At 43.3% G+C, this 20,609-nt stretch overlaps 1 protein-coding gene and 1 non-coding gene across 2 annotated transcripts; both read right to left on the bottom strand.

The window, feature by feature from the left end:
* Window positions 1-13,766: 13,766 nt before the first annotated feature.
* COX7C (cytochrome c oxidase subunit 7C) lies at window positions 13,767-16,471 on the bottom strand. Its single transcript, XM_090037200.1, has 3 exons — window positions 16,312-16,471; window positions 15,825-15,971; window positions 13,767-13,872 (listed from the first exon to the last, which is right to left on the bottom strand). The coding sequence occupies exons 1-2, from the start codon at window positions 16,384-16,386 to the stop codon at window positions 15,855-15,857; spliced, it is 192 nt and encodes a 63-aa protein (XP_089893326.1). The 5' UTR covers window positions 16,387-16,471; the 3' UTR covers window positions 13,767-13,872; window positions 15,825-15,854.
* LOC149868228 (small nucleolar RNA Z39) lies at window positions 15,490-15,551 on the bottom strand. Its single transcript, XR_016441533.1, has one exon. It is a non-coding gene; the product is annotated as a small nucleolar RNA Z39 (small nucleolar RNA).
* Window positions 16,472-20,609: the final 4,138 nt, after the last annotated feature.

The raw sequence follows: 20,609 nt of genomic DNA, 5'->3' as shown, positions 1-20,609 counted from the left end.
CCAAGGAGCTCCTCACCCTGTCCCTCTAATCTCTTCGGGATGCCTCCGGGAGCCAGGTTCCTCCCACAACGCCTGCTGCCTTCCCTCTCTGGGGCCGTCTGCTCCCTCCGCTGCAGCCGCCGCCATTTTTATCTTCGCCGGCCGGCATCTGGTGCTGACATTACCAGCCGGCCGCAGCTGTACGTAAAGCTGGCTCATGAGCCGCGCGGGTTTCCCGGGAGCATTGTTCTGCACTGCAGATAAGTTGCCAGCGTCGCCCCATTCCCCAGGACACTCTGTACTGGAAAATCCTGAAAGGCAGATCTTTTGTGTTTTGCTATAAATCACAGGAGATGCACCCTGACCATTCTGAAAAGTAACTTCTCATTCATTATAACCTTTTTTATATTTACTTATGTTCCTTACAAACTCCTTAAATAAGGGCTGTTTACATGAAAAATTTAGAGATTTGGTTAAAAATAACCCCGTTTGATCAAGTTTCTGTGATGAATAAGGAAACATGCATACTATGACTCTTCTTTTTTCTTCACTGCTGATGAGATTCATTTTGTCATCACAAAAATAAATTTTGTCCAGAATGATCAACTGACTCTTATGCCCCACTTCTTTATAGATAGATATATGTGTATGGATACATGGATTTATACACATACGTGCACACACACATGCCTATGTATATACAGATGCCATCTGTACAATTTATAATTCCAATACTAACAACACAAGCTCTTAGACCATCAACAAAGCCTCAAAATATCATGGCATTAAAAAAAAAAAAAAAAAAAGGAGTTTGTTCTGATTTCTAAGCCTGTTTGATAGACTTGAAATCATGATGCAACCTTTCCTTTAAAACCATGATGGTTAAAATTATTTTTTTAAACATAATAAAAACCAAGACACTGACAAAAATCATTTGACTCCAGATGATCTAAAAAACCCAAATAATCTGAAACATACAAAAAATTGGTAAGAACTAGCAATACTGCTTTTTTTTTTTTTTTATAGAAGTCATTTGATTAGGTATTTTATCTTGACTTTTAAGTGTACTTCTTTTAACCGTGTCTTCATAGTTCATTTAGTTGTTGGTTCTGAATATTGGTAAAACCATAGTTATGTTTTCAGCAATGCTATTTATACACTGTGACATTTTTTCAAAGTTCTGCATGGTCTATATCACTGATGAAAAAGATTGCATAAACAAAGAAAGAAAAGTACTAAGTACTTATTATTCACAGAATGTTGAACCAGAAAATGGAAAAGTACATCAGATTAATTCCATCAAATATTATTTTAAACTTATTTATATGCAAGTCAAATTTTGGAGAGCTACTAACATCTATCTCCCTAGCTGCAATAAGAGGAAATAGAAGGTGGCTAGAAAATTTGTCAGGCTCAGGCACTCACAGATTATAGAAGTGGCTCATTAACAAGTGGTTCCATGACAGAACCCTTTGCTACATTGAAAATGGGCAAATGGCAATGTTTCACCTTCAGGTTTTTGGTTTCTGTTATAATAACAAAGCTTAATGATCCACAGCACAGATTCTTTATTGTCTAACTAGAGTAAACTGAAAACTCAGTGCTCTGTAGTTTGTCTATAATATCTGAAATTCATCATCCCATGCCTTTTTTGAGTCTGTTGATTTGGGATTGCATATGCATTTCTTTTATCATGTAAAAAGACGCACACTGAATCAATATACTAGTCCCCTTGCATTTCTTTATACATGCACCTATTAGGCACAAACTTCTGGAGACGTAATTCTGGTACATTTAATCATTGTATGCTTGTGGGTTGCTCTTTCTGATTTCAGATCTTGCAAATGTGACCATGGGAACTTATTTTTCCAAGCCTGAAGATTTTTACACACAACTGTGTTCACAAATATTTGTTACCATTGTTTAGAATACTACAGTGAAGGAAAGATGGACAAGTTTGCAGCTAAAAACATTTGAGTCCTCTGAGCTCAGGTACAAACTTTCTGTACTGAAGAGTGCAAATCATTTTGTATTTTGGTGCCTTTGTTTCCATGATGTAAAATAAAAACACCAATATTAGTATTCTTATTAGCTATTTTATTTAAATACATTTTGGCATTCCACCGATGCTACTGTTGCTATGTGGCAAATGCGTTGCTATATGGAAAAAAGAGCCAGAATAACCCACTACATTGTACAAATATGACCTTTGTTTTTAAAGACAGAAAATATTTTTCAGAAACCAGTTTGTGGAATACTACCCAAGCTTTTATCACATCACTTATGTTCAGCAAGCACTGCTTCTAATTTGGTTGTCATAACCACTACATATCTGCTTTCATATTTGCTTACTCATTCCCAGTTTATTAATAAAGTTTACCCTCTACTTATTTCATCTATATTTATTCTAAATCATAATTTTCAAATAAAAATGGCCCCTCCAAGCGAAAAAAAAAATCTAAGGAAGGAAAGCAGGATATTTCATTGCTGCTTATATTGAAAAAAAAAAAATTATATTCTGAGGGCATTTGATAAGTAATCACCGTCCCTTATAATGCAATAACCCCCATCTCATTGATTGGTAAGACAGCTAAATACAAGAGGAAGGAAAGAGAAGCAATCTCCACTGATCAAAAGGCTTGATGTGTCAACATGGGACTTGCTCAGCTGGCTCAGGGTACTAGTCCACCTACTACTAGAAATAATGTCCTATTTCTAAAGTAGTTAGTACTAGCTACTTTTGGAAGAGAATTGAACAAAATTCTGATATCCCCCCAAGTCGACATTTGTTTCAGACTGTGATACATTTTGAAGTGTCAGCATTTTCTGCAGATAGTATTTTCAAGTCAGAATTTCTTGAAATTTCTGAAGCAGCTTATTTTGACATTTTGGATCACAGCACCAACTTTTACCATCCTATAAATCAAAGTGATTTGTCTCAGTTTAATTAATTTGACCTAAAACACTTTGTTTCACATAGTTCAGAATTAAACTACTTTTTTCATAATGATCTCTTTGCCTCGTGGGAGTTATAGTTCAGGAACTCAAGAGTCTTCATTCTTTTGTATGAATTAGGCTTCTTGGCCAGACTACCTCCCTAATGGTGTAACAAATTATGTGATAGCTATGACAAATCACACAGCTTGATGAGATAATGCAATGCTGATTTCTATGAAATGTGATCTTCTGCAAACCTCAGATCAAACAGGCTCCTAATTTACAAATTCCATAACGCAATGAACTGGAAGGGAAATATCTTGTTGTAGTGATTTGAAACATAACTGTTGGGGTTAGTTCAAACATTCCAGTTAAAATGAAATATTCCATTAAGTCCTAAACCAAATTATGTCACTGTTTACTTTTAGACATAAAATAAAACTGTATTTTGGCAAAGTTGTAATGTCCCCCATTGCACTGTGCATGTAAAAAATCTGATTAGAAATGCCAAGCCTAATTAATTCCTACTTATAAGGATGATTTAAAATTTCCATGAAGGAAAACTGGAATAGTAATCTTATGAGTAAGGATTCTTTAAATTATTTTTTATTAATTTTTTTTTTTATTGTAAGGCAGTTACACACTCCTTAAGTATCCCAGGTACCTAACTTCTGCTTTGTGTGACTAAGTCCAAAATTTAAATCCTCCAAAAACTGACCTCCAAGAGTGGGAGATCTCAGTTTCTCAGATGTCAAGTTTACGTTAGTGTGAGGGAGTGGGGCCTAGGGGTGGCCATGTACTCCCTAGTGCCCCCTACTATCACTCAAGGTGATTCAGCACCCTCTGGTTCTCGCCAGCCACGTCTTTGATGACAGTTAGTTCAGATGGGAGGCTGCCTTTATCCCCTGGTGAACAGTGTGAGTGTTACTACCCCTACTCCGTATGGGGTGCCTCAGCGCACCCCTGCCTTAAGGGCAATGCGTGCCTCCTACCTCCCCTTCAGCACACCCCAAGTCTCGCAGCTGTTCTCTGGACATTGTTTGGGTCCCTTGCCCTCCAGCGCCCTCTCCGGCATCCCTTGGGCTTGTCCTGTCCTGGTGCCCCTCTCTGGCACCCCCGGGCCTGTCCCTCCCCTGGTGCCCCTGGGGCTTGTTACTCCCCGGCGCCCTTCTCCAATCTACCTGGGCCTACCACGCCACTGGCACCCCTCTATTGACACCCCTGTCGCCCCTTTACCAGCGCCCCTGGGCCGCGGCTGCAACCTGCACCCCGATACCAGCACCCCTGGGCTTGCCGTGCCCAGGCCTCGCCCCACAGGGCCTGTCTCTGGGGCTTTTCCCGCTCCTTGCCCTCTCTGGAGCCTCGTGCCCCCTGCCCCCCTCTGGGGCCCTGTGCTGCACCCCTCACACCTGCTGCCCCCCTCTGGGGCCCTGTGCCGCCCTCACAGGCTGGGGTCCAAGACCCCACTCACCACGCCTCTCCGGCGTAAACCACTGTGCCCCACTGGCACCACTTGCTGTGCCCCACTGGGCACCGGGAACCCCCAAGCTACTGGGGAGCCCCCATGAGGCCTCCTCACACCCCTACAGCCTCACCTGGTCCTCCAGTATAATCATAACACACACCATGAGCTGAGCGGCTGCAACATAACCAGAAGCCTACCGGCTTATAACCCCAAAGCTTGTTAGTCGTGGCCTCTTCTAGTGTTCTCTCTCCCCTGCATCACTGCAGCCGGTCAAAGTGGTCAGGCTGTGACCATTGGCCCAGGCTGCTCAGCTCACCTGCAGAGCTCGAGCTCGAGCTCGAGCTCGAGCTCCCGCTCCCGCTCCCGCTCCCGCTCCCACAGCTGCCAGAGGAGAACTGCTACTCTGGCTCCGGCCTGGACTGTTTATGAAGGCCCTGGCCCTGCCCCCTTCTGGTCACCTGACCTGTCTGGTTGCTGTAGCAACCAGCACCTGAGCTGCCTCTGGTGATTGGCAGCTCCTTAACCCTATATTAGTCACAGGACATCTCCTTGATCCTGTGACAGTTAGCAAAATCTGCTAAATTTCTTGACAGCACTGAACTGCTAGCACTTCTCACACATAAGTTGAGTGGAATTCAAAGATCAGTCACTCTTACATCTATCTGACCTGAGGACCCACTCAGTAGACAAACTCAGAACATGCCTACCCTCCCACAAAATGTGGCCAGGAGGTGGTTCATTCTCATTTTAGGAGGCAGAAATCCCTTATTTTCTTTGTCACCAGCCAGTATCTCCCTTGTCTGTTTTCTAAGCCAAATAAGTCTAATATTTTAAATACTTCATTTATAAACCTTTCTATGCATGACATCACTTTAATTTCTTCCTAGGTCTACAATATTCATTTTAGACTGGGTGACAGAATTTCACATACTAATGAAGATAAGACTAGTAAGTTATAGGAAAGCATCAATATTTTCCAATATTATTCTCTATCCTATTTAAAAACTGACCAGCCAACGAGCCGTGCTTTGTATTTTTTTATATTACTATACATTGAGCAGATGTTTTCATTCAGCTGCCCACAATGATGCCCTACTATTTTTGTTCATGGGTAATTTAGAATGTACCAGGGTATCTGAGAAGTTCAAACTGCCCCATTACTTTGCACTGGTCTCCACTTAAATTAGATATGCCATCATGTTGCCAATTCATTTACTTCCGTTAGTTTTTTTCAAAATGTCTCAATATCCTGTGTAATTTTGATTAATGCATTGTCATCCGAGTTTTGCCATCTATCTATATCCACTTTCAGTTCTTTAATGAATACATTAAACACTTCACTAAGAATAATTGACTGTTGAAAACACATGATTTGTTACTATTTCTAATTCTTGAAAACTATGGAATAAAAAATGAGGCTGTACAGGATTTTTGGAAATCATCTAGCTGTTAAATTCAACTGATGGAGCAGCATTGTCAAATTCAACTGATGGAGCCGTGTTGTGTGGCCCATGGAGCTCTCAGAGGGGCTGGGAATTTGGGAGTGGGGCTTGCTGCCTTCATTTGGGATGCTAAAGACCTACTTTTAGGCTGCAGAAGACAAACAGATTTCATGACAAAAGCTCATCACCCATAAATCAATATCACTGCCCAAGTCATGTTCTTTCTCCTGGACAGCAGTAGACTAGTGGGTTTGGATCCTTCCCACTAGGTCTATATGGTTTAAGACAATGTACTGAATCCAAGTAGACTCCAGACTGAATATAAAGCCCACAGGATGCTTATTGCTCTTGACTTTCTACCTGGAGACTAATAATGGCTCTTTTTCCATAGGCTTTAAGGACCATATAGACACAGCTGGAGAGGTGGAATAAAGACAGGAAGTGAAAGGCATAACTGAAGAAAAAGAAGACGTATAAATTTCAGGAAACCTGAATGGCAGACAGCTGGATAAGGAGGGTAAGCCATGAAAAACGTAACTGCAAGAACAAAGCAAATAAAAACTGGATAATGAAGGTGTGTGGAAGAAGACCACATTTATTACATTGGAAAATAAGGAGAAACAGGAAGACATTGAGTTGTGGGTATGTCTACAAATGCATGAATGCGTTAGTTAATGCACATTAAATCCTTCATTGTGAGGTACTAGGAAAATGCACATTAGTTAATACACATTAAGACAGGCTAAAGAGAAGTTTTAAAGTGCTGGTTAATGCACATTAGCTCATTTTAATGGGCATTAACTAGCAGTGTGTTTAGTGATCCTTTAATGCACATTAATATAGGCTAATGTGCATTATAGCTCATGTGTAAATGCACCCGCTAGTCCAAACAGTGGAATAGCTAGGTACTTTTGCTCAGGGAGAAAACACTAGATGGTCTTTGCTGATCACAGAATGTCTCTGGCAATCTGCTGCTACCACAGACTACTGCTTATGACCCAGCCCCTAACACAGGCCACAGCCCTCTCCCCCTCTAGCAATCAGCAGATGCTGCAAGGGAATAGAAAAAAGCAGATGCTAGGACCCAGGGAATGCCTTCTCTGCTGCAGCACAGACTAAACTTAACTCAGCCAGCAATAGTAGCCAAGGGATGCTGTCTCTTTGGCTCAGGCTGGAGCATGCTGCAGATTGCCTGAGCTGCCACAGGCTGGAACCAGTCTATTCACAGACAAGATTTGGCTTTCAGGCCCCTGCTAAAAACCACCAAAAGGATGTAGTCTGAATGAGGCAAAATGAGATCCTATGATGAGGTGAAGTACCAGTAGAAATAGGAAAGCCTACAGAATGTTTCTGTAATTCTGGTAACAAGTTTAAGAAAGATCATTCAACCTGGAACCAAGGTAGAAGAAAATGGACAGCCTATTTTAGTCGGACTAATAGTTCATCCTTTTAGCCCAGCAAAATGAAGGCTCAGTTTAGAATGCCAAGATGAAGAGCAGGGAAGAGGAAGACCTATTTGGAGGACAAAGAATAAATGTTTAGATTCAACATTGTTTAGATTGAAAATTAGGTTTCTAAGCAGTGAGTGAGGTTCTGGCGGGCAGCTGTTTTAAGATGGGACTAAATTAATTTACAAATGTGATTTTTGATCTAGTTGCCTGCAACAGACAGGGAACTGAACTCAACTGAAAAGTTCCTCCTCTCTAGGGAGGTCATGTGAGGATGTGGTGCTGGGCAAAGTTTACGGTACAAAGCCTTTTTGCATAGTATGACACTATGGCAGCCATTTATGGACCTAGAGAATGAGACCAGCTCCAGTATTATTTAATACTTTTTACCAGAGCTCCAACTGCAGCCCTTCCTGATTAGAGAAGCAGACAGGCTCTGCAAGCGAGGGTCTCAGGAATGACTGTACACCTGATATGTAGTTTAAAGGGCAGGGGTAAACATGAACTTCTCTGCCTCACATTTCTCACCACTGGAGTATTTGAAACTCTAAGACCAGAGTACCAGTTATCCATGTAGCATCTCCTCTGATTCAGGGGATCTCCTCTACAAAACTTCTCCCTTCAGCTTTTGAAGTCATTTCTCTTCTAATTCCTACTTGCCTAGCTGAGTTTAGGATTATAGGAAAATATAGATGAAAGGGATCTCACATGGTTGTTCAGCTCCCTCCTCAAGGCAGGTTCACCTGCAATTATAGTTTCATAGTTTCTAGGGTCGGAAGGGACCTGAGTAGATCATCTAGTCTGACCCCCAGCCATGGCAGGAAACAATACTGGGGTCAAACAACCCCAGCAAGATGTTCATCCAACCTCCTCTTAAAAACCCCCAGGGTAGGAGCCAGGACCACCTCTCTTGGAAGTTGGTTCCAGATCCTAGCCGCCCTGACCATGAAGTAGCGCTTCCTGATATCTAGCCTAAACCTGCCCTCTGCCAGCTTGTGACCGTTATTCCTGCTGGTCCCCCCTGACTAGTTTGTAAATGGCCACTAGATCCCCCCTCAGCCTTCTCTTTTGGAGGCTGAGCAGGTTCAGGTCCCGTAGCCTCTCCTCGTAGGGCCTGTCCTGCTGCCCCCGATCATGTGAGTGGCCCTCCTCTGGACCCTCTCCATGTTGTCCACATCCCTCTTCAAGTGCGGCGCCCAGAACTGGACGCAGTACTCCAGTTGCGGCCTGACCAGTGCCACCTACAGGGGGAGGATCACCTCTTTGGACCTGCTTGAGATGCATCTGTGGATGCATGACAAGGTATGGTTGGCCTTCATGACTGCATCCCCACACTGCCAGCCCATGTTCATCTTGGAGTCAATTATCTTGACTCCAAGATCCTTTTCCGCCTCCGTGCTGACAAGAGGGGTTCCCCAACCTGTACGTATGGTGCCGGTTGTTTCTCCCCAGGTGCATCACCTTGCACTTGTCTGTGTTGAATCCCATCCTATTCACATCCGCCCACCCTTGTAGCCTGTCTAGGTCTGATTGAAGCCTGATGCTACCTTCTAGTGTGCCAACTTCCCCCCACATCTTAGTGTCATCAGCAAATTTGAACAGGGTGCTTTTTACCCCCTCGTCCAAATCGCTGATGAAGATGTTGAATAGTGCGCGCCCGAGGACCGAACCCTGTAGAACCCCACTGCCCACGTCCTTCCAGGTTGACAAGGATCCATTCACTACCACCCTCTGGGTGCGGCCCTCCAGGCAGTTGGTGACCCAATTGACTGTGTGGGCGTCGACCCCACAGTCCCCCAGTTTCTTAATGAGAACAGGGTGAGAGACAGTGTCGAATGCCTTCCGGAAGTCCAGGAAGACTATGTCCACTGCTACCCCTGCATCTAATGATCTGGTAACCTGATCATAGAAGGCCACCAGGTTGGTCTGACAGGACCTGCCACTGATGAACCCGTGTTGGTTGCCCCTAAGCATGCAGTCCCCTGCTGGCCCCTCATGGATGTGTGCCAGCATAATTTTCTCAAACAGCTTGCCCAGGATCAAGGTAAGACTGACTGGCCTATAGTTTCCTGGGTCCTCCTTCCTCCCCTTTTTGAAGATTGGAACCACGTTGGCCCTCTTCCAGTCCTCTGGGACCACACACTAGAGCACCACGAGTGCTCATAGAGCCGTGCCAGGGGTCCTGCAATGACCTCGGCCAATTCCTTAAGGACTCTAGGGTGGAGATAGTCCACGCCAGCTGACTTGAACACGTCCAGCCCCTCCAGAAGCCCCCTAACTAGTTCCACACTAACCTTTGGCCCAGGTGTGCCTCCCCTGGGGCCCGAGGGGGGCCCAGCAGGGAGGTGGCTGTTCTGGTCCCTACTTAGGAAGACAGAGGCAAAGAAATCGTTAAACATGTTAGCTTTGTCGTCTGGTGTGATGACCAAATTCCCCAATGCGTCCTGCAAGGGCCCCATGTTACCCGGGACCTTCTTTTTGCCCCCTATGTATTTAAAAAAGGACTTCTTATTGTCCTTAATCTGAGAAGCTAGTCCTAATTCCATCTTTGCCTTGGCCTTCCTAACTGCCCACCTACAACCCCAAGTGACTGCAGAATAGTCATCCTTAGTGATGACCCCTTCCTTCCATTGGGTATACGCATCCTTTTTAGCATGGAGACATTCTTGGATGCTTTTGGTAAGCCATGGAGGCTTGTGTGCTCTCCTGCTCCCTTTGATCCTCATTGGGATTACCTTCCTTTGGGCTTGGAGGATCACCCCCTTAAGGAGCAACCACTCTTCATGGACATCTGGCTCCCCACCCCTCCGGGACCTGAGCGCATCCCCAGCTATCCTCCTTAGCTTGCTGAAGTTTGCCCTTCTAAAGTCTAGGGCTGCTGCCTTACTGCATGCCCTTGCCCCCTTACGCTGGATGGTAAATTCAGCAGGCGATGATCGCTGTCGCCCAGGTAGTCGAGCACCCGCAGCCCCCTCACCAGGTCATCACCCATGGCCAGCACTAGGTCCAACAAGGTGTGCCCCCTGGTGGGGCTGTGCACCTCCTGGGTTAGATGGAGTTCCTGCACTGTCTAAGAACCTACGTGAGCGGTCAGACCTGGCTGGCTGCTCCTCCCAGCAGATATCCGGGAAGTTCAGGTCCCCCATGACTACCACATCTTTAGACTTCACCACCTCTGTAAGCTGACCTAAGAATTCTTGGTCAATTAAACTATCCCAGCTAAGTATCTACCCAACCTGCTCATGAAAATTTCCCAGGATGGGGATTCTACAACTTTTCTAGGTATCCTGTTCCAATAGTTGACCATCTTTGGATTCAGTAAGATCCTCCTAATTCTCAGCCTAAATTTCCTCTGCTTTAACTTGAATTCATTAGTTCTAGTCCAGTTCCACCTCATCTAACCTGAACTAAGCAGAAGAAAAGTTTCATAGGCATCTCGGGCCATGCATTCCCCGGTCCCAGTATGGGAGGCCTGTTTAAACTTGATTGACTGAAACTCGGTTGCTGGGTTAGGGACTGCTGAGGCAAGAGACCGAGTTAGAGGGGTAAGGGTGACATTTGAACAATGGTTAAGGATTCATCACAATGTCCACCCTATTGGAGCCCTGGCCACAAATGCTGTCATACTTTTCCCAGGAAGACTGGAGGAAGTTCTCCCCACAAAGTTTATGAATACTCCAAGTAGTTCCCTTAAGTATGTCAAAATACTATAGTAAGAGCTGAAAGTCATGCTAAGCTGAGGCTTATTCACAACAGGTAAAATACAAAACACTGCTGCTGACTTCACAGTGCAAGCATAGCTAGGCCATTTGAGAAGAAATAATGTGGTATCCTTTCTGGTTTAATTTCTATATTCATAATAATTTCAAGCTGGCTCCTAGGTGTCTAGTTACTCCTTAACACTTTTGTTTTTCCTGGTTGTTAATCAGTTTCTTGAGAGGTTCCAAACCAGATAACCCCTTGTCACTGAAAAAGGTAATTCATTTAAATTGAAACTTTCTATAACAGGATTTTCTCTGTCAATTACAGCTTGAGACTCTTGATTTACACAATTAACGGAATGCTTTGAAGACACTGGACTAAGGATATAAGAAAGCTGTAAAGCAGCAAAGTGTGCTTCCAGAAGGAGAAACCTCACTGACACCATCTGCTGTTGTTCTTGAGAAACTGGGATAAACAGATAATTTCTTTTGGTCAAATCATCAACGATTGTGCTAGGAACTTTACTTGTGAACAAGACACCCGAGTGCCTTGGAATGGTTGGATCCCAGCTCTCGCTTTCTGTCTGTAGGCATACCTTTCTGAACCTGAATTTTATTAGTTAAGCTTGAGCTAGGTTTCCCCAAATATTCAATTGAATCAGGGCACTAGTGTAATGGTTTGTTTTTCCTTGCATGGCTATTATTACTAGTACCATCATAAATTTAATATACTTAGCAATAAATAACTTTTATAGCCAAACTGGTGACAACCAGGTGTATTTTTTCTTCTCTACTTCCCCTTTCTTACTTGCTCTGCAGAAATGCTTCATTTACCTAAGCCAAAGCCCTGTAAAGCCCTAAAATACTGTGGGGTCCACTCATCAAGAGGCTATCACTACTAGAACAGTTGGGGCAAAAGATTGGAATGTGCTGAGTTTGAGACACATAAGGGGATCAGCCTATATATGGCAATTGACCCAGTTTGGCTCAGACATGCCCTAATGAACTGAATGCTGGCCCATGAGGGTGTCAGCTGGACACCCAGCTGGATTCAGAGGTATTCTGTTCACCTGTGTGCTTGTGTTGGACTGCATTTTATTGTTACCTTAATGAAGTGATCACTAGCACACGAGGGTATCAGCCTGTATGTGCTGATAAACCTGATGAGGTCAGGCGTGTCACATTAGTGTGTACATGTGCATGTATTTGACTGATTTGGTGGCTGGAGAAACCCAGCCCCACTGAAACTGAGTCCTGCAAGATAGCTTCATTGGGGATGAGGACTTGCAGAAGGGAGATACAGCTCCATGTAGAAATACAAGCCACAGAAGCAGCACATTAATAGAAATAGAGGCCCCCCCAAAAATACCCCTAATAAACGAGTGCAACTCAAAGTGAGGAGCAAATCTGGTAACAACAGAGCTGTCACAACTAGCTACAAAATAGTGAGTTTAAGAGGAAAAATGTTGGCTTTAACTAAGAGCCGCTTCCTGACAAAGCCCCCAGGGAAGCAGCCAGTATTGTCTACACATGGGTATTAGTTCAGTATACAATAACTAACTAGGAGTGAAAGCAGGACTGATTTAATTAAAAAGTACTACTTGCTGAAGAGATCTTTTTGCTGCAAATTAATGCTGAGGCCAATGTGAGGGAAAATGCATTCCATCCTTTTCACTCCCCTCTTCTCCCCATCTCTTTCCAAGAGAATGCTGGGTAGTCAGGAAAGTAAGGCATCTTTAAGGTTTTGCTAGCATGCAAGCTAATATCTCCATTTGGGATAGACAAACTAACAAATGTTAGTTTTATACTTCTTGCTACCAGCAAAAAGTTCAGAAAAATACTAATATTTTAGCAACTGAAAATTATCTTTGAATTCAGACAAAATACTTTATGAAACTAAACCTAGATTTCTAGGAGTAGAGGTTAGATAGCAACTGTAAACAGTCTATTTAGTAAGCAGAGTTTTGTCAAGTTTTACTTTATAGCTGTCGTTTTAGAAGAGATCATACTAGGCATTTATAGACAGGTTCCAGGAGTGGGCAGGGGTGCTTTAGAGCAGCTATTTAAAAGTGCCCAGAGCATCATGTGCATTAGCATCCCCAAGCTGAAAAAGGAGGCAGGGGCACTTAATTAAAGCTCATCAAATGAGTTTCAGTTAAAGCACCCCTGCCACCATTTTTCAGCGCTGGGACGCTGATACGTGTGACACTCAGTAATTATAGTGCATTGGAGCAGCCTCACTGCACTTATATCGGCACCCATTAAGACTAAACTGTATTGAAATAAAAATTTGCTCCTCTTAAAAGCAAATGAAAAGATGACAACTTCTTAAAACTATGAAAGGGTACATGCATTCAATGCTATTCTGCCTATAGCCAGCACAGGGAGCTACTGCCTGCAGGGGCAAACTTTGCTCCTATTTTTGGAGAAAGTGTATTATTGCAGGAATTTCCACACTGAAATCAAGCTGGACAGAACACAATACAGATAAAGAATGCTTTCAAGATCAATGCCTTTACTTTCAAATATTAGTTAGCAATTTTAATTCTTTACTTTAACTGTACTCACATGATTGTTTAAAGTCTTATTGGGACTAGAATAAGAGCTTGTGATTGTTCTACAGTCTCTAGTTTTTGTCTAACTGAATACTAAAATGGAATACTAGCAAGACTTTTTTTAGACTATACATGTACATCGCAAGGTTAGATAATAGGCAAGATATAAATAACTACAAACTAGATGCAAGCAGTCAGAAGCATTTGATAGTTTGACAAAAAGACCTCATCCAAACCAGTCAGATGTAAGCTTTATTTACAGACATATCCAGTGTGGTAAATAATTTTAATTTTGCTTTTTCATGGCAAGAGAAGGTGTTCTGCAGGAGATGCTTCATATCAAATCTGCAAAATAAATAAATAAATAAATAAATAAATAGATAGATAGATAGATAGATAGATAGATAGATAGATAGATAGATAGATAGATAGAGAGAAAGGAGGAGATGGATGAACTCTACATTAATACTAACCCTGGAAGGAAATCAACTGATTTAACACAATTAAGGTGGAACCCAAGCACTATTCAGATCTTTGTGAAAAGATCAGGGGGTGGCACTGAATGCATTTAAAACATAAGAAACTCTATAATGAATTCACCAAAAAACATAAAACCTAGGACAGAATTAGTTGCAGTCTCACTGAATCCAACCGAAGAAAGTGTGTACTGAAATGTACAACTTATTCACCTAAAGCAGTCTTTAAGAAAGGTATCCAGCCCTGGATGAAGATGGGGAACCTACTGTTTCCCTTGTAGTTTGTCCCAATAGTTAACTTTCTGTACTATTACAAGTCAACCTAAATAGAGGTTGGCTTAACAACCAGTCACTGTTCTTGATATATCCAGGTTATAGCCCTTCAATATTTTAAAGTTTTTGCTCCCAGAAATATATATTTACACAATTAAGACCTCCCTTGTATATCCACTCCAGTTTCATTACCTCTTTGTCATAACCTTGCAAAGGTAGCCCATATTCACTTGCTATGAGGTATGAAGCCTTTGCTGGCAGAAAATAGCAATTTCTTAATTCTTCATTCCTTGAGAAACATGACCTTGCACTTGGCTTCAATGGTCTCAGTTTATCAAGTAATCCAGGATCATTATTTGAACACCCCATCATCATTATAGGCAATTCAATGATCAAGGGCTTCAGTAAATGTACTTACCATACCCTTGATAGAACTATTAACAGTGCCAGGGCTAAATCAATTCCAGCAGACTCTTACTTGTTTTCCATTAACACCTCCTTTAGAGTCAGCCAGCCATTCAATTCTTACTCCATTTAAAAGTATTCACACACACACACACACACACACACACACACTATACTTTAATTCTGAGTTCAAAAACTGTTATTATGCAGCTTCTACTCCTATAGTATCATAAACTTTATCTGAGCTTTAAGAGCTTCATTATACAAGATCATGCTGACAAACACTAATTTCCATCTAAAAATTATTCATATAATTCAATTTGATCTTTTAATAAAGATCTGTCTAGGTTCTTCCTAGACAGTTACCGGCAGAGCTTTTTTTCCCCTGTCTTTTAAACACTCTTTGCTAAAACCAAATCATAACTCCCTTAGCTACATATGGCCAGTAGTTTCTAGTTACAGAAAGCCATTTCAGCAGGGGCAATAATTATTGCAAATCTATCAGTTTTTTAGTGCTGACATTAAAATAACTTAATTTTAAAATAAGTTGGTGGCAACTGAACGTATATCCGACTAAAAAAATAAAAGCTGTCAAAGAAAATAGCTCCTTAAGATGAAGTTACTTTAAAAAACACTTTCTCCAAAAAAATGCTCAGTCTATAGATTGCCACCAGTATGCATGTGAGAGGAAGAGGTATTTGTGGCAAGGTATTTGAGGAATGATATTCCTCAAAACTGAGGAAACTTAATGTTGGATTAAAAGCACAGATAAGACTTACATCCTAATTAATTTTAGGCACATAACTGGCACATCAGAAAGCGTTTACAGTATCATGGTTCATCATACTGATATAGTCACATCATTTGTGCCAGAGATGCTCAGAAATGGAATTTCTACCTTTATATTACAATATTAACAACTATACTTAATTACCTGGTAGAAGAAAACTGAAACCGGCTAGTTTTCAGAGGCCAACTGTATAAATTACCATCATTCCTTAATCCATTCCTGAGTCCAAACTGTTTCAATAGCTTCAAGCATGACAGACACCTGGCACCAGGAACCCTGGCTCCCCCCCGCTTAAAGCTCATCTTGGTCATGAGCACTTCCAACACAACCATTTCCCCTGCACACTCATTTACCTAGTCCGCATGAATCACAGCAAATCCTTTTCACTTCTTAAGCAGCTGGTGCCTTACGATCAGAAAAGGGGCAAAAAACCCACTCCCAAGAAACACCGACATTAGGGCCAGTAGCCGCCATTTGTTTTCCACAGAGAACGGCATGTTCTAGAGAAGAGAGGAGAGCACGTGTGAAATACAAGTCACTAAGTCCTACCGGGGATTAAAAGGCTTTTACAAACATTACCCTTCCCATCCCACTGGAGAGGGCAGGCCAGAGGGGAACAGTAAGGAAACGGAGCTCTTTGAAGCTCACGGACCCAGCGCTTCACATACAATTAAATATGAAGAAAGAAGCAGTGGGACGCATCTGCGCAGGACCCGGGGCGGGCGGGAGGGGGAGTAGGAGGCCGCTCAGGGCCCGGGGCTGGGGGGCAGGAGGCCGCGCCTGGGAGGCGGCCTATGCTGCCCCAGCCTCGGCAGGCACTAGCCGCCGCACGGCCGTTACCTTCCCGGGCCCCTCCTCGTAGTGGGAGCGGCGGAGGGCGGAGGTGGCGAAGCGGCGAACGCTGGCGGCCAACATGACTGCGTGAACACACTTCCTCCTTCTCTGCCTCGCGACCTTCCTGGAAGGGCGAGCGCCGACGCGAGAACTTCCGGGACTGCTACGGCGGCCGGCGCGTTCGCCTCCAGCGGGGCATTAAGGGAAGCATAGTTCCGAGGCCGTTTCACGGCCGCCCGGGGGTCACGTGATCCTCCTGCGAGGACGCCTCCGGGCATCTGTCCGGGGGCAGTTTCCTTCTTTATTCTGTTCCAGGGCCGCGCTGTGAGACTCTTCCTTGTTCTGTCCCAGAGGACAAACCTGTGTATTGCAGTTAGAGAGAGACACACACAGAGCTGTATATGACATGCATGTGTATGTAATATATGTGGCTGCACACATCTATGTGTAGGCGTGTGTGTGTGTTTATACAGGCAGGCAAGGGTCTTTGACTAAACACAGTATTTTTTATTAGACTGACTGAGTAGAGGCAGCCCCTGCTCAGCGCTGCTAATTGGTTCCTGAAACACCCAAAGTTAGGTGAAATGAGCGTTAAGTGAAAGTATTTGACGACCCAAGATGGCGACTCCAGTTGTTTTTAATGACCCGAGATGGTGCCCGTGAGCGTTATAATGAACCTCGCTCAGCGCTAAGTGAAATCAGGTATCAATTTCAAATGAACGTTATAGTGAAATAGCACTAAGTGAAACAGTGTTAAGTGGGGAGTTGCCTGTAGTTGGAAAAAAGTTCTTGGCGCTCAGGGATAGATTAACTAGTTTATGCTGGTTTTTACATGTGGGATGAACACACCCATATAAAAGCTGGCTGTACAATAGGCATGGAAAACACCAACCCCGAAGCTCAGGCTGTTGACCCTCTGTGCCACTCTCACTGGGAAGCATCCGTTCTGGCAGTCACACAATCCCGCCAGCATCTCTGCTGTGATTACAGTTCCTTTTCAAGCAGTGTTGGCTGCAGAGTAAAGCTTGCAAACGGGGCCTCGAGGCACCTGGAGGGCTCCAGAGCCAGAAAGGAAGCATAACATAATTTAAAAGCAAGAAAAGAAACCCAGACCAACAAAACCTTGTGGTTTTCAAGCCTGTCCATTACTTTGGAAGCCTTGGTCACAATTTTTCAGTGCCTTAAGTTGGGGATGACTGGCTTTGAGACCAAAATACCTTCAGCATTCCCATGTAAGCTATGTAACACTTGTCTTATTGGTCACACACTGACTTGCCATGTTATACAGGTAGGGGACAAATCCTACTCCAAAGTAAATGGAATTAATAGATATAACTGGGACAGGATTTTCCCTATAGTTTCAAAAGGTAAAGCAGTTAATGTGACTAGTAAAGCAGGAAGCTTATAAGCTACTGAGAGAGACATTGTGCACTGTATTACCAACTCGTAGTGTTGCAATGAACACTTTTTAAGTCCAAGCTTGTGGTTTGTGTCGTTTATAAAAAGTACGGGTCTCCTCTCCTCTCCTCTTCTTACCTCTGCTCTCCTCAAGGAAGTGAAAACCCCAAAAGCTCAAACACTGGAAGAAGCTAAAATTTCACGTTCATAAAGAAGTAGGACTGGAAGGGACTTCACAAGGTCATCTAGTCATCTAGTCCCCTGCTCAGTGCAGGATCATCCCCGATTTAAACCATCCCAGCCAAATGCTTGTCTAACCTGCTTTAGTTAGTGTCAAAACTGTGATAGTACAGAAATTATGCAAGGCAAGGATTTCTCATGGTAGTATCTTTTTTTTTTGGACCAGCTATGTAGTTGGATAGAGTTGGACAAGCTTTAGAGTGCAAGACATTCTTCCTCAGGTGGGATCACAACAAGCTAGGTGCAGCACAGTAAACAGCAGCAGTGATGGGGGGTGAGAGAAATTCCCAGGCGTAACAGACATACTGTGGAAGAATGTCTTGCATTCGACAGCTTGCCTAACTCTATCCCAAGTACATAGCTGGTCCAGTAAAAGATATCACCCTAAAAAATCCTTGCCTCACATAATTTCTGGGCCATCACAGCTACAACATCACTCCTGCACTAACAAAAGCAGGTTAGACAGTGTGTCTGTTACGCCTGAGAATTCCTCTCACCCCCTCTCACTGCTGCTGTTTACTATGCTGTGCCTGGCTCATTTTGATCAGACCTGGGGAAGAATGTCTTGCACTCTAAAGCTTGTCTAACTCTATGCCAACTACACGCTGAATCCAATATAAGATTTCACCCTAAGAAATCCTAACCTGCTTTTGAAAGTTTCCTAGGATAGAGATTCCACAACTTACCTAGGTAGCCTGTTCCAATCAGTGCTTGACCACCCTCATAGTCAGAAAGTTCCTCCTAATCTCCAACCTAAATTTTCCCTGCTGCAGCCTGGGGCCATTGCTACAGCTACAGAGAAAGGCCCGTCTCCATGCTCTCTATAATCACCCTTCAGGGATTTGAAGACTGTTATCATATCCTCCTCCCCCCCACCCCAAGTCTCTTCTTTCTCATGCTAAATAGGCTTTTAGTATTTCTTCGTAAGCCTTATGAGGCCCAGGCTCCTGATCATTTTTGTTGTTCTGTGCTGGACTCTTTAAAAACTGTCCATGTCCTTCTTGATGTGAAGGCCCAAAACTGAACACAGTACTTCAGGTGAGGGCTCACACGGTTTTGAACAGAGTAAAAGAATCATGTCCTTTTATTTGCAAGTGACACTTCTGTTAATACAACCCAGGATGCTGTTGGCTTCTTTTGCAACAAGAGCACACTATTGGCTGATATTCACCTTATGGTCCTCTATAACTCCCAGGGTCTTTTCTGCATTACTTCAGCCTAGCCAGTCATTCCCCAGTCTGTATTTTCACATGCAATTATTCTGCTCCAAGGGAAGGACTTTGCACTTGTCCTTACTGAATCTCATCTGATTAATTGCAGACCATTTTTTTAGTCTATTTAGGTCATTCTGGATCCTAACTCTTTGCTCTAGATTCTGCAACTCCACCCAACTTGCCAGGAAGTTTTTCAACCATGCATTCAATCCCACCATCCAGATCTTAAATGAATATACTAAACAATGCTGGACCCAGAACAGACCTCTGGCGAACTGTACTTGATACCTCCTCCTAACTAGACATTGAGCCACTGAGGACTGCTTGCTGGGTACCAGTTATAATAATAATTCAACCAGTTATGTAACTGCCTTACAGTACTAGTACTTTCACCCAGGCTGTCTTTCCTTAGTTTTTTCATGACGGGAGATTGTCAGAAGCCTTGCTGAAAACAGGGTATACCACATGCACTGCTCTCTTCTCATCTGCAGAGCTTGTCATTTTATCAGGTTGGTCAGGCATAACTTGCTCTTGGTGAAACCATGCTGGCTGCTCCTGATCACCTTGTTCTCCAGGTGTTTCACAAGAGATTGCTTAAGGACCTGCTCTATGAGCTTTCTAGGTATCAAGGTCAAGCTGATCTGTAGTTTCTCAGGTCCTGCTTCTTTCCTTTCTTAAAGATGTACATTATACTGGCCCTTTTCCATTCAACCAGGACATCACTCAGCATCCACAAGTTCTCAAAAAGGATTGCCAGTAGCTCTGAAGTTACCCCAGCCAATTTCTTCAGTACCTTTGGTTTTTTTCTGTCTGGCCCTGCTGACTTGACAGCATCTGTCTTCTAAACCTTTACCCAGAGGTTTTCATCGGGCCTAGTTTCGACTTTGCACTTCACCTCAGAACATGTGTACATCATCTTTGTATATATGGCAACACCTCCTTTTTCTCCCTGCTGAACAAGCTATACCCATCTATGATTGTACTCCAGTCATGAGAACTATCCCACCAGATCTCTGTAATCTCAATTACATCATAATTCTGTGACTGTATTAGGATCTCCAATTCTTTCTGTTTTGCTTCTCACATTAGTGTATACACATTTCAGTATGTCCTATCTTCTGCCTGAGAACATTAGTAGTTTACAAATTGTTATCCATGTCTTCAGGCTCTTTACTTACCTCTGGGCTTTTGTCTCCATCCCCCACTGTGAACCTAGTTTAAAGGCGCCCTCTGTAGGTTAGCAAGCCTACAGGCAAAGACATTCTTCCCTCCTTTGTCACGTGGACCCCATCCCTTCCAAGCAGTCCATCTTCCTGGAACACCTTCACATGCTTGACAAGGCTGAAGGTGTGCTAGTGACATCTACACAGTCATGTGTTTCTCTCGAGGATGCATCTGCTTCTCACCAGGCTTCTACCCTTGACTGGAAACGTCAATGAGAATACCACCTGT

This window comes from Crocodylus siamensis, chromosome 3 (genome assembly GCF_052110815.1).
Source record: "Crocodylus siamensis isolate JL-2025a chromosome 3, ASM5211081v1, whole genome shotgun sequence".
NCBI lineage: Eukaryota > Metazoa > Chordata > Crocodylia > Crocodylidae > Crocodylus > Crocodylus siamensis.
The sequence above is the reverse complement of the archived record's forward strand: the minus strand, read 5'-3'. Positions and strand labels throughout refer to the sequence as shown.

What these genes read in the sequence shown, in the direction of transcription:
- COX7C (XM_090037200.1), bottom strand. Translation starts at nt 16,386, where the DNA reads ATGTTGGCCGCCAGCGTTCGCCGCTTCGCCACCTCCGCCCTCCGCCGC. An exon ending in ACGAGGAGGGGCCCGGGAAG is followed by an intron (nt 15,972 to 16,311) that starts GTAACGGCCGTG and finishes TCTCTTCTCTAG; the next exon opens with AACATGCCGTTCTCTGTGGA.